Source organism: Schistocerca serialis, chromosome 1 (assembly GCF_023864345.2).
Source record: "Schistocerca serialis cubense isolate TAMUIC-IGC-003099 chromosome 1, iqSchSeri2.2, whole genome shotgun sequence".
Lineage (NCBI taxonomy): Eukaryota > Metazoa > Arthropoda > Insecta > Orthoptera > Acrididae > Schistocerca > Schistocerca serialis.
The window spans coordinates 736,659,130-736,672,195 of record NC_064638.1 but is presented as its reverse complement, the minus strand read 5'-3'; the positions used below and the strand labels follow the sequence as shown (position 1 = coordinate 736,672,195).

The window sequence follows — 13,066 nt, the reverse complement described above, 5'->3', positions numbered from 1 at the left end:
TCTTGAGGAAAATGCTAAAATTACCACGTTTTTCTACTTTGTAGTAGTGGAGTAATAGATACACTTCTTCGGTAGCGAAATTTGGATTACATTTCTTCCATCGTTGTTCAACGAAATCTTTAGCTTTACTATCAACAGGCGAGCACGATTTAGTTTATTACCGAAGGAAAAAACTGCGACGCGTCGGACAGAAACCAGAGGACAGCTCCGCAACACAGCTAGGTGCTCGGCCTCAATGCGACACGCCGGAGTGTCAGTGAGCTAGGGGGCTGAGGCAGAGCCAGCCAGCGACCGACACCTAGCGGCGGCGGCGGCGGCGGCGGCGGCGGCGGCGGCGGCGCTCGCACTCGGCCAAGGACGCGGCCACGGGGACGCCGAAGGCGCTACTCGGCGCCGCGCCGCACTTACACTACGTCATGGTGGCACGAGCTGCCGCGTCTCTCTAGTTCAGGCGCCGGGGACGTCACCGCCGAGCAGAGGTCGCAACGTGCGGAGGCTAAAGCCATCGGCACACGGACCGTGCTGTCGAACGTTAAAGTTGAGCGTGTCAAGTCCAACGTGCAGCTGAATGCTCAGGAACTTTGAGACTTGTGCACACGGTGAGTGGGCCCCAATGTGGTAAACGCGATCGCAACGCACTCCAGCGGCAGTTACGGGATGTTACTAGTTCGTAAATCACACTGTTTACTAAACGGGAGCGCGTCAAATTCCCATGTTAGCCCTATTAAATTACACATTTCTTCCATCGTCCACGGAAAGGAAAGTACCACGTCCAATCATTAAGGACACAGGCTTATAAAAGTTCCATTACAAACAGTGCGGTACAAATTTGGAATACTTCTCCGCGTAAGATTAACATTATTTCATCATTCCCACATTTTAGTAAAGCCACAAGGTCAGTCTTACTTGATCACTGTTCCTACCCAGTAGCAGAATCTTTGCTACATTTGAATTACGTAGCGTAAATGAAAAAGGAGCAAAACATTTTTATACAAGTAGCGCAAGCTGTCCTGTAGGTTAAGCCAATCGAACAAAGTCACCCCTCAAAAACAGGTGAACTTATATTTACATATCAAATATTATAGCACATACTTAAAGTAATAACAAAGTATCAGAACCTAATAAAAACGTGAATGTTCGGAAAAAAATTCGTAAGTGTCAGGACGCGAACAACCACCCCAATAAACAAGTTAATACAGTGCAGTGACACTACTCATTACTCTTTTTTTTTAAAAAAAAAGATTTTGTTCGCTACATCTCCTCGGGGCGGACGTCGTAAGACATCCGTTTAAGTTCGTTATTGATCGACTAACTCAGTTTTGTTATTACAGAAGGCAGCTAACCCTCTGACCGAACACACTACCGTGCCGGCTGCTAACCAGCAACACACCCCTAAGTATCTAATCATATTGTCTTACCCCTAGCTGAAAACCTTAATCGTAGGATGTTACTAATTGAAATTTAATTATAACGAATTGTACCAAGAACAATGTGTTTTGAGTGGATCTTCACTGAGTCGCTGCCTTCAAATAGCCTACTCTCATAACACGCAAGTTACAATAATTATTTTGCCACGAGTATGACATTTCTCATTATTTTATTGGAACGAATCACACAGTTAACAACGGGTTTTCCAGTGATTCTCAATTTGCTGGCGCTTAGAAACGGCATATATAAATGTAGGCTTAAAACGAAAGCCAATATGGCGCCTCATAACTCTACTGAAGGGAGACAGCGTGCGTGTGACGTAGGTGGCGTTGTGCTATCTCATTGGTCAACGCTCAGAATATCTGACATGCCAGATACTGCTCTGCACGTTCGGAAAGACTCCCGAACGTGCTATTCCACGCTATGACGTCAGAAACTCGGCACGCTCAACACTCAACGTTCGGATGCACGGTCTGTGCGCCGACTGCGTAAGACCTCCGACACGTCGCCTACACGCTGCACTATACAGCGTGAAAATAAGTTCGACAAACAGCGAGGAAGGATTTCTAACTGGAAATGGAGGAAAGAAATTCCTCTGAGCATGTGTCCAGAGATGTATCGTTGTCAAGGTACATGGCGCTAGCGACTAACAGTTCCTCGAGCCAGGTGCCGCGTATTCCTTTTGTGATGCAGACTGTGTGATTGGCACAGCGTACTGTAAGCAGCAAAGCGGTCCGCTACTCATGTCGGAAACAAGGCAAGATGGTGTTTGTGTACGGTCAAGCAGATGGAAACGGTCGAGAGGCAACACGGCTGTACCAATACAAGCACTCTCCCAGGCGCCAACCACATTATACAACATTTCAAGCCCTTTTTGGTCGTTTGTGTGATCATAGGTCCTTTCACACAGACGAACAGGGAAGCGCTGGACTGTTCGTACATTAGATTTGGAGAACCAGGTTAAATAATATCTGAGACGAATCTTAATACAAGCTCCAGGCAAGTGCCCGCCACCACGTGTAAGCCAAAGTAGTACGGTTAGGCGTGTCCCGCATAACAACCTGTAACAACAACAACGCTGTACTATTGTACATATAATTTTTTTTCTTCTGATTTTCGATAAATTAGTGTAATCAATGTTCTGATTTCATTTCTTTTTTGTTTCATGTCATTATGTTAAAGAAACTGTAAACAATTTTCGATGTGAATATTAATGTTTATGTCAAATTGCAAGCAATATTATAACAAAATTGAAATGTAAGAAATGTTGAAACTGTTGTAAGATGCTAAAGTTGTAATTGTGCGCCTGGTCCATACGTAGGCAATGTATTAGGATATGTAGAATGCAAAACCTCGGGTGAATACCCTGTCTGTAGGGGAGCTGTAAAAGGTGGATGGCAGGCGAGCACGGGAAAATGCACACGGGCACGGCATAACGGGCTCAGCAGTAGTAGTAGTCTGAGTTGGGCATCGGTCTGAGAAACACGTTCTGGATCGAGGAGGCTCTCCTGGAAAACGTGATTTCGTTGAGCCTCGGATGTGCCGTTTCCGACGCCTATACAGCATGGCAATATTCCATAGGCACTAAACGGAAAAGTATTGCGACGCTAAGAAGAAGCAAAGTGCCGATACATCAAGAGCCATTGCTGTGATTGTATGTGTGCTCTGTGCCTCGCCATCTCGCCGCCTACCAACCGCCGCATCGATACGAACAGGTTGGAACTTTTATTACTGTATTCGTGTGGACCAGTGTTACTTTTGTTCCATACTGTTCAATAAGACAAAGTTGGAAGACAATTTTGAAATTGATTCAGTAATGAAGTTTAATTGTTTTGAGGCAGATATAATGATAATTAAATGAGCAGGAAATAAGCTAGAAAGAGTAGCAATTCATATATTGCAAATCTTGAGCACTTAATGATTTCAATAATCAAAAGTTTCAATACAGTGATCATAACAGTTTAAGGTTCCCCCACCCCCCTCTTTCTTATTCAATTGGATCCTGAAATATACTGAACTGATTTGACTAGCAAAGTTAAAGTCAATATAAAACCAAAATTTATCAGTGTTTTACCCTTTTCAAAATTGACATTGTATGTGTGTTTCGAAAGTGCTATTTCTAGGGTAACCTATGCCCGATTTTAATCCGGTCAATAGACAGTACGAAGTCTTGTAGTAAACATTATAGTGTAATGTTATGTATTTATGATTTATCCATATTGGTACAGAAAGTGAAATTATCAGTTCAGTAGATTTTCCGGTTCTAAAATTTACCATATTATGCAGTGTTACTACGTGTTGTTATGCTTGAACGTACATCCACTTGTACAGGGAAGAAACTCAGTTAATGCCTAATTAGGCTGGCGACCGTATTATTAACAATTTGGTAGCATCTGCTGTGTTTCTTGTCCGTCCTAATGTGTGGTTGCACTCCGGAATTGCTTGACGTATCATTGTGGATGTAAGTCTGATTTGCCTCCATTCAGGTACACGCGGTCAAAATCTATACAAAAATCCTCTGTCTTAAGGTGAAGCCCGTCAACTTACCATAGTACAGGCTTTAAAGAGTATCGTGTGCATTAGCGCAGCGGTTACAAACCGCTACTATCCCATGGAGGCCACTTCGAACATCTTTTGCGACGATGCGATACAGCTCTGTACTGTGTTCCAGGACGATTTGTCGTCGCTGCACGCCCATTGTCCATTTCCGGACACGTGTTCGTAGGACCTTCTTTCTTCCATTTCCAGTCAGGAATCCGCCCCCTGCAGTTTAATATTTCTCAGCGCCCTGCAAACAGGCAACTATTCTGCTACCTAAATGTTCAGTTCAATTCAGGATTATTTGTAGGATTTGCAGATTCTTAGGCCGAGCCGATGGTGAGAGGCCGATGGTGGAAAATTTTATGCTAATTTCTCAGGAGAAATAGTATTCTAGAGCAGTTCAGAAATTTAAGGCCTACAACATAGCATGTTAAGTTTATTACTTAGTTTTATGAAATTTTACTGTACAGTTGTATGATTTACGGAATCTGAGACTTAAAAAAATGAGAACGACAGAAATAATTAAGGCATTCAAACACAATTTCTTAACATCACTATGAACAATATTTATTGTAACAATTCTGTAATTTGAGATTAATAAGTTTTTCAATTAAAAAATTATAAGCAATTTTTCAAATGGTTCAAATGGCTCTGAGCACTGTGAGACTTAACTTCTGAGGTCATCAGTCCCATAGACGTAGATATGCTTAAACCTAACTAACCTAAGGACATCACACATATCCATGCCCGAGGCAGGATTCGAACCAGCGACCGTAGCGGTCTCGCGGTTCCAGACTGAAGAGCTTACAACCGCTCGGCCACTCCGGCCGGCAAGCAATTTTTACTCGTATAATTGTTTTACAAAAATACCTTGCAATTTAAAAATTGCGTTTTTTTTAGTTTTGAATTTCCCACTGAAGAGCTCATGGTCGTCACGTATTGCTTTTATGACGTCACGAGTCTCAGGCTTTGTCGAAAGCTATGGTTTTTAAGAATGTTACGGTTTCCGTAATATTTCGATAAGGAAGTGGCTTGAAATTCCACGTTTGGTAACAGGAAGTAAAAATAATAAAGTTTCTGGTTTGATGAAATGAAGTGCTGAAGGAACGTGCTTTCATTGGAATCGAACTCACTTCAAACTGCCCAAACTCCGTTAGCCGTTCTTCGAAAAGTCGTAGCGATTTTGCCGAATGAACTGAGATGCTTCTGACGTGTCTGCTTTATTTTACTCTTTAAAACTAAGTCAATATGGTGACACTTGGTTGTAGATTTTCAATGTTACCAACAGCTAAAAAATTTAGATTCGCCAAGCTGAGAAGAAAGTACGTATGTTCTCGGCAGCTGTAATGTGCAAAATACAGAGCAATGTTAAATGAACCGAAGGAGCAGTGTGCAGTGCAGAGAAGCTGCATACAAGGACGAAAGTTTAGAGTATGACACTCCGTTGACAGAGATCATTGGAGACTGAAGCATTGGGCTCTGCTGCAAAGGCGCGAAAGAAAACACGTGGCAGGTGCGAAATTTTTGCCATCAAATCGTTCGCCAATAGTGTTGCTGGACATCGGTGCGGTTGCCAATATGACTGGCAACACCACTCTCTCGAACGCTGGTGATGCCTTTTTCAAGCCGGAACAGCTACTTTCTTTTTCAGGTATCGGGCATTGAAGTCTGGTACGTTGCATAGCAAAAACGCACATACATCTCTCAACTACGAAAGCGTGCTAAACACACAATAGGGAAACAAATTATGTTCATTTTGCTATTTTTTCAGGATTCCGTTTGAATTAGTTAGCAGTTGCTGTTCCTTGCAGTCTGTACTGTTACATGAAGAAGATATGACAACACGATTTATACCGAAGTTACTAAGAAACCTGGCTAATAATGCTCATTGTTTTGTTATTAAAAATGTCTGAACTATGGGGTTCGCTGTAACAGAAAACAAAGCAAGGTACACTGGTGCTCGTATGCGGCAAGAAAGATTATTTATGGTAAGTTTTAAATGATTTTAGAATGTTGATAAAATTTAAGAGTAATGACTGAAAGGAGAGATATCAAGACGCCAATGTTGACCTGATTGTGACAACTCTGTCACTTGTGTCGCTGCTAGATTATCTTTTACTGGCTCCACGACAACTTGTTGCAATGTTATCAAGGTGCTTTCGTTAAGAATCTCTGCACGGATTGTGTTAATCTGTTTATTGCTCAACGTTTTGTAGCGTAATTTGAAGGTGCGGAAATGGGTAGCACTTTGCTAACTTTACTTCTCTGAGCAAAGCTGCCGTGAGTCAGCTCGCCAGCATTATGGCCTTTATCGCGGCTTCGTGAAACGTTACTCACTGCCGAAGAATGAACACATTGTTTCAAAACACAGACAACACTCTGCTTATGAGTGACGCGACTTTGCAGGAACTGCCACTGCGCAGGAAACGCGGTCTCAGCCGAAACACTGGCAGACGTTCCAAAAACTGCAGCAATTACGGTTACTGAACGAGGTTAGTAACGTCTGGCCCAGAGAACGCAAATTATAATGGAGGCAGCCGGTAACTCCGTTACGGTGGTTATAGAGGTCGACCGTTTATCTTCCATAGTTAGCTGAGTATATTATCGCTTGATGCTATACTAGGTCACAAGGCGAAAGTTTTCGAGATTTCCGACCCGCTCTTTATTCAGACATTGCTTTGTTAAGTAACTGCAAAGTGGTCTATTCTTCTGTCCCTGTACAAAAAATTTTTTCACACTCCAAATGAGTTGTTAGACTTTATGGGCAACACTACAGAGAATTGAAACTGTGATTCAGTTTTTCCAGATTTGACACAGCTAATCCTCCGTTACAAGTAAGGCGAGTTCATTGCATCTCTTCAGTGTGACCAGGTATTTCTCTGTCACGGATCGCTTATGTCGCTTCCAGCGTTGTTTGTTAAAGCGGAAAAGGCCAAGTTACACTATGGTTCGGAATCTACGCTAAACTGTAATCTCCACGTAACTGGCTAAGTAATACAGTTCAAAGGTTGGAGGAAGGCAGCAAGGGCACCCCACGATCAGCAGGACCATGCCCAGCAGAGCACTATCGTTTCAAACCGATCTTTGGTTTGAGGACACATGTGCCTTAATTTTTCAATAGAAACATGTTTGACCAAAGAATGTTACTTTCAACAGGATCTACGTATAATGTCCGCTTGAAACACAAATCTCTCGCTGATTGCTACTTCCTTATGCTCATGGAGAGACGCCGCGTGCGCGCTTGAGACGCCGCGTGCGCGCTTGAGACGCCGCGTGCGCGCTTGAGACGCCGCGTGCGCGCTTGAGACGCCGCGTGCGCGCTTGAGACGCCGCGTGCGCGCTTGAGACGCCGCGTGCGCGCTTGAGACGCCGCGTGCGCGCTTGAGACGCCGCGTGCGCGCTTGAGACGCCGCGTGCGCGCTTGAGACGCCGCGTGCGCGCTTGAGACGCCGCGTGCGCGCTTGAGACGCCGCGTGCGCGCTTGAGACGCCGCGTGCGCGCTTGAGACGCCGCGTGCGCGCTTGAGACGCCGCGTGCGCGCTTGAGACGCCGCGTGCGCGCTTGAGACGCCGCGTGCGCGCTTGAGACGCCGCGTGCGCGCTTGAGACGCCGCGTGCGCGCTTGAGACGCCGCGTGCGCGCTTGAGACGCCGCGTGCGCGCTTGAGACGCCGCGTGCGCGCTTGAGACGCCGCGTGCGCGCTTGAGACGCCGCGTGCGCGCTTGAGACGCCGCGTGCGCGCTTGAGACGCCGCGTGCGCGCTTGAGACGCCGCGTGCGCGCTTGAGACGCCGCGTGCGCGCTTGAGACGCCGCGTGCGCGCTTGAGACGCCGCGTGCGCGCTTGAGACGCCGCGTGCGCGCTTGAGACGCCGCGTGCGCGCTTGAGACGCCGCGTGCGCGCTTGAGACGCCGCGTGCGCGCTTGAGACGCCGCGTGCGCGCTTGAGACGCCGCGTGCGCGCTTGAGACGCCGCGTGCGCGCTTGAGACGCCGCGTGCGCGCTTGAGACGCCGCGTGCGCGCTTGAGACGCCGCGTGCGCGCTTGAGACGCCGCGTGCGCGCTTGAGACGCCGCGTGCGCGCTTGAGACGCCGCGTGCGCGCTTGAGACGCCGCGTGCGCGCTTGAGACGCCGCGTGCGCGCTTGAGACGCCGCGTGCGCGCTTGAGACGCCGCGTGCGCGCTTGAGACGCCGCGTGCGCGCTTGAGACGCCGCGTGCGCGCTTGAGACGCCGCGTGCGCGCTTGAGACGCCGCGTGCGCGCTTGAGACGCCGCGTGCGCGCTTGAGACGCCGCGTGCGCGCTTGAGACGCCGCGTGCGCGCTTGAGACGCCGCGTGCGCGCTTGAGACGCCGCGTGCGCGCTTGAGACGCCGCGTGCGCGCTTGAGACGCCGCGTGCGCGCTTGAGACGCCGCGTGCGCGCTTGAGACGCCGCGTGCGCGCTTGAGACGCCGCGTGCGCGCTTGAGACGCCGCGTGCGCGCTTGAGACGCCGCGTGCGCGCTTGAGACGCCGCGTGCGCGCTTGAGACGCCGCGTGCGCGCTTGAGACGCCGCGTGCGCGCTTGAGACGCCGCGTGCGCGCTTGAGACGCCGCGTGCGCGCTTGAGACGCCGCGTGCGCGCTTGAGACGCCGCGTGCGCGCTTGAGACGCCGCGTGCGCGCTTGAGACGCCGCGTGCGCGCTTGAGACGCCGCGTGCGCGCTTGAGACGCCGCGTGCGCGCTTGAGACGCCGCGTGCGCGCTTGAGACGCCGCGTGCGCGCTTGAGACGCCGCGTGCGCGCTTGAGACGCCGCGTGCGCGCTTGAGACGCCGCGTGCGCGCTTGAGACGCCGCGTGCGCGCTTGAGACGCCGCGTGCGCGCTTGAGACGCCGCGTGCGCGCTTGAGACGCCGCGTGCGCGCTTGAGACGCCGCGTGCGCGCTTGAGACGCCGCGTGCGCGCTTGAGACGCCGCGTGCGCGCTTGAGACGCCGCGTGCGCGCTTGAGACGCCGCGTGCGCGCTTGAGACGCCGCGTGCGCGCTTGAGACGCCGCGTGCGCGCTTGAGACGCCGCGTGCGCGCTTGAGACGCCGCGTGCGCGCTTGAGACGCCGCGTGCGCGCTTGAGACGCCGCGTGCGCGCTTGAGACGCCGCGTGCGCGCTTGAGACGCCGCGTGCGCGCTTGAGACGCCGCGTGCGCGCTTGAGACGCCGCGTGCGCGCTTGAGACGCCGCGTGCGCGCTTGAGACGCCGCGTGCGCGCTTGAGACGCCGCGTGCGCGCTTGAGACGCCGCGTGCGCGCTTGAGACGCCGCGTGCGCGCTTGAGACGCCGCGTGCGCGCTTGAGACGCCGCGTGCGCGCTTGAGACGCCGCGTGCGCGCTTGAGACGCCGCGTGCGCGCTTGAGACGCCGCGTGCGCGCTTGAGACGCCGCGTGCGCGCTTGAGACGCCGCGTGCGCGCTTGAGACGCCGCGTGCGCGCTTGAGACGCCGCGTGCGCGCTTGAGACGCCGCGTGCGCGGTTGAGTAAGTGACTCAATCGCTGTCCCTTCTGTAAACGTTTAACGATTCATCTGTGCATGCACACTGAGGTGTGCATGCAACGCGTGCGTGAGCTTATAACGTCATATCCAACCATCATTTCAGTTAAGGTGGGTGACACGAAAAACGGGCGCTTGCAGGCAGCCTGGGCCATGAAAGAAGGGTGTATACGTGGAAGAAACCTGGGGACACTGTAAGATTCCAAGTAGATTATATAATGGTAAAACAGAGATTACGAAACCAGATTTTAAAATCTAATACAATCCAGAGGCGGAAGTGAACTGACAAATTTGATGCTTATGAAATGCAGATTAAAACTGAAAAAATTGTAAAAAGTAAGAAATTAGTATGATGGGATCTGGATAACGTGAAGGAACCAAAGGTTGTGAACTGTTTCAGAGGAAGCGTTAGGCAATGTAGGACTGAAACGGATGACAGGAATACAAACTAAGAAGATTAGGCAGCTCTGAGAGATGAAATAGAAAAGGGAGAAGAGAATCACATAGATAAAACAAAGCCTAGTAGAAAACGTGGAGAACTCAGGATACTGAATTTAACTGAACAAAAAGAGAAAATTTACCAACGCAGCAAGTGATACAGGCGAAAAAGAATGTAGACGTCTAAAAACCGAGTCTGCCAGGTAGCACAGAATGGTAAAGTAGGAATGGCTAAACGACAAATACTAGACTCCAGAAGCATACGTAACCACGGGAAAGTTACACGCCGTCTGTGGGAAAATTAAAGAGACATTTGTAGAGACGAGAAGCAGCTGTATAAATATCAAGATCTCAGATGGAAAACCCATAGTAAGCAAAAAAGGAACAGCTGCATATGTAGAGGGTGCATGTAATAGAAACCAACTTTGGGACAGATTTTACAGAAAGAGGAAGAAGGTGAATATGAGAGGTAAGACATGATTATGTCAAAAGTATTTAATAGAGCACTGAAATACCTAAGAGGAACAAGGTACCTGGAGTAGACGACATTCCCTCAGTATGCAATCAATCATCAATTGAAGTCATGGTTAGACCGATCAACTTATTTTTAATTCAAGTTATTAGGTGAACAACAGTGATTGTAAAGATCAAAGTCATCATTTAATCTTTTTCTCTGTATTCGAACTAGGTTTCTGTGCTTTCAGTGGTAGATTTTTCGCTTATTGTAAAGAAACCGAGATGCGCCATTTTGTTACTCTGGAAGGAGGATGGGGAACTTGGAGAGGAGACGAGGTGTTGACGCCAGCCAGAAGTGGTATGTATTCGTACTCTGCCAGTCCATATTGTTTTGACTGAGTCGCTCTGACGCCAGTAGTCAAAATTTCCCCGGGGTTTAGAAAACAGCGCACAATACGAGAGTCGAGCAGAATTTTAAAAACTTATCTGTGCAGACTTGCCCCAGCAAATTAATGGCAGTTTTACAGCTAGGTCCTTGCGTAAAACGGCTTTCTTCTGCGGGCATTGTATTTTGCGCAGTGTGTTCTCGCAAGACAGGTGGAATTGGAGTCAACCTGGAACAGATCGCCATCAGCCTGCCTCTCCCGAAAGCAAACTATTCAGACTCATTTTCGTGTTTTTCATCGCTTGGTATAAGCGCGTTTTGACGGATAGACGCCAAGATCTGGTAGGATGGTAGATTTTTCTTTCACCCACGGACGAGAACAAAACGTGTTGCGTCTTCTTAAGAAACAGCTGGAGAGGAAGGGCACGAGCCGTTTCCTGAACATTTGTACACGAGTAGACATTGCATTAATTGCAAACGAGCGAGACGATGACATAGGCTCACGCATCCGAAATTCTCGTAACTGTGCGGGTAAAATGCTGACCGATTGTTGTACGACTTTATAAAGTTTTTGGTGGTAAAGAAACAGTAACAATATAATTACGCCTTTGTTAAGACCTGGGCGAACCTTTCCTCATTGGTGGGAGATTTTTAGATGTGAATTTTGAGCGGAGAAAGCACAGCACACGCTTTGTAGCTTCAATCAGCGGCAGAGAGCAGGACAACACAGATTCGAAGACGATACTTGCTCATAGACTTCACGCTGCTGATGATACAGCCTGAATTGGCACAGGAATTCCGTTGGCATCCATCAGCACCATTAGCAGTCTACCCGTCAACACAACAACAGATAAGATGGCGACATTTAACAGCATCGGCTGGTTAGGACGGAATGAAGTTAGGGTTTTTTGTATTTCATTTAATTCATGTAAGCTCATACATGACCAGGCAGACAGTCCTAGTGCCACGTTTCGTGCACACTGAACATTTTGCTATAAAAGTTGGGCTCACTTGGACCTAGTCTTTGATTCAATAGTTAGTGAATCAGTTTATTAATACTTAGTTATAGGGCTATTAATACTCAAGACATAGTGGATAGGGCCATCCTTTTTTTTAAATAGCTTTAAGCAAAATCAACTGCATAACTTTTTTATTGAGAGTTCTTCGAGAAACGATCTATCCATCGGAAGCCTAACTGATGCAATTCCAGAAGGACGGCTCAGCTCGATTGGCACTTCACAAAGAATTTAATAGAACACTGAAAGCGGACAAAGCACAGCACACGCTTTGTAGCTTCAATCAGCGGCAGAGAGTAGGACAACACAGATTCTAAGACGATACTTGCACCTGAAGTAGATGACATTCCGTCAGAATTATTGATATCTGTGGGAGATCCAGCCGTGGCAAATTTATTCCATCTGGTGTGCAAGTTATGTGAGACGGGGGAAATGCCCTCTGACTTCAGGAAGAAAGTAGTACTTCCAGTTGCGATGAATGCAGGTCCTGACAGGTGCGAATGGCGCTGAACCCTCAGTTTAGTAAGTCGCGGTTTAAGTGTTAAGAAGTCTTTTAAGAAGGTATTTGTCTGCAATATAGCCTTGTATAGAAGCGAAACGTTCACAATGAACAGTTCAGACAAGAAGAGAACAGAAGCTTTTGAAATTTTGGTTTGATTAAAGAACTGGGATACTGAATCAAACTGCCTACAAAAAAATTTCTTGGCACAAATTGACGAAAAGAGGGGATCAGTTGATAGGACACATCCTGAGGCACCAAGGAACGGTCCGTTTGCTGATGGGAGGAAGTGTGGGGGTAGTATTTGTAGGAGGAGACCGAGGTATGAATGCAATAGGCAGATTAAAATGGATATAGGTTCCGGTCTTCTGACCGTAGACGACGGCGACAACAACTTATAAATATTTCAATGAACGTTCTGTTGACTATTCACAGACCAACTGGCTCTGCCTTGCGTGGTCTCACGGAACCTACAAATGAAATTTGTAGGTAATACACTCAGACTTTATAGTTACTGGATCAAACTTTTTATGAACGTTTCTCTTATGTTTAATACCCCTCTGATATTAAACCTTATAAAACTGTAATTCAAATTCATTCAATGAGTGGCTTCCGAAAAATCAGAGTGTGAGTGATCTCTGGTGAGGAATTGGATCACTGTCAGGCAGTTAATCATTTCTCTGTACCATATCAGAGTGCCATCGGAAACAGATTTTATATGGACTGACGAATCTATTAGATGTGCCTTCCCTGACGAATGGCACTCAAATGATGTAACTGATGA

General features: G+C 48.0%; 2 protein-coding genes across 3 annotated transcripts in view; both read right to left on the bottom strand.

Moving 5' to 3' along the window:
* Positions 1-13,066, bottom strand: part of LOC126481668 (uncharacterized) — a 462,622-nt gene that overhangs the window by 308,703 nt on the left and 140,853 nt on the right. The window lies entirely within an intron of this gene.
* The window catches only part of LOC126428313 (uncharacterized), a 30,809-nt gene that overhangs the window by 2,514 nt on the left and 15,229 nt on the right, over positions 1-13,066 (bottom strand). The window contains exon 2 of the mRNA XM_050090279.1: positions 7,211-9,449. Within this exon, the coding sequence (XP_049946236.1) occupies positions 7,211-9,449 (2,239 nt within the window). The remainder of the gene's footprint in view (positions 1-7,210; positions 9,450-13,066) is intronic.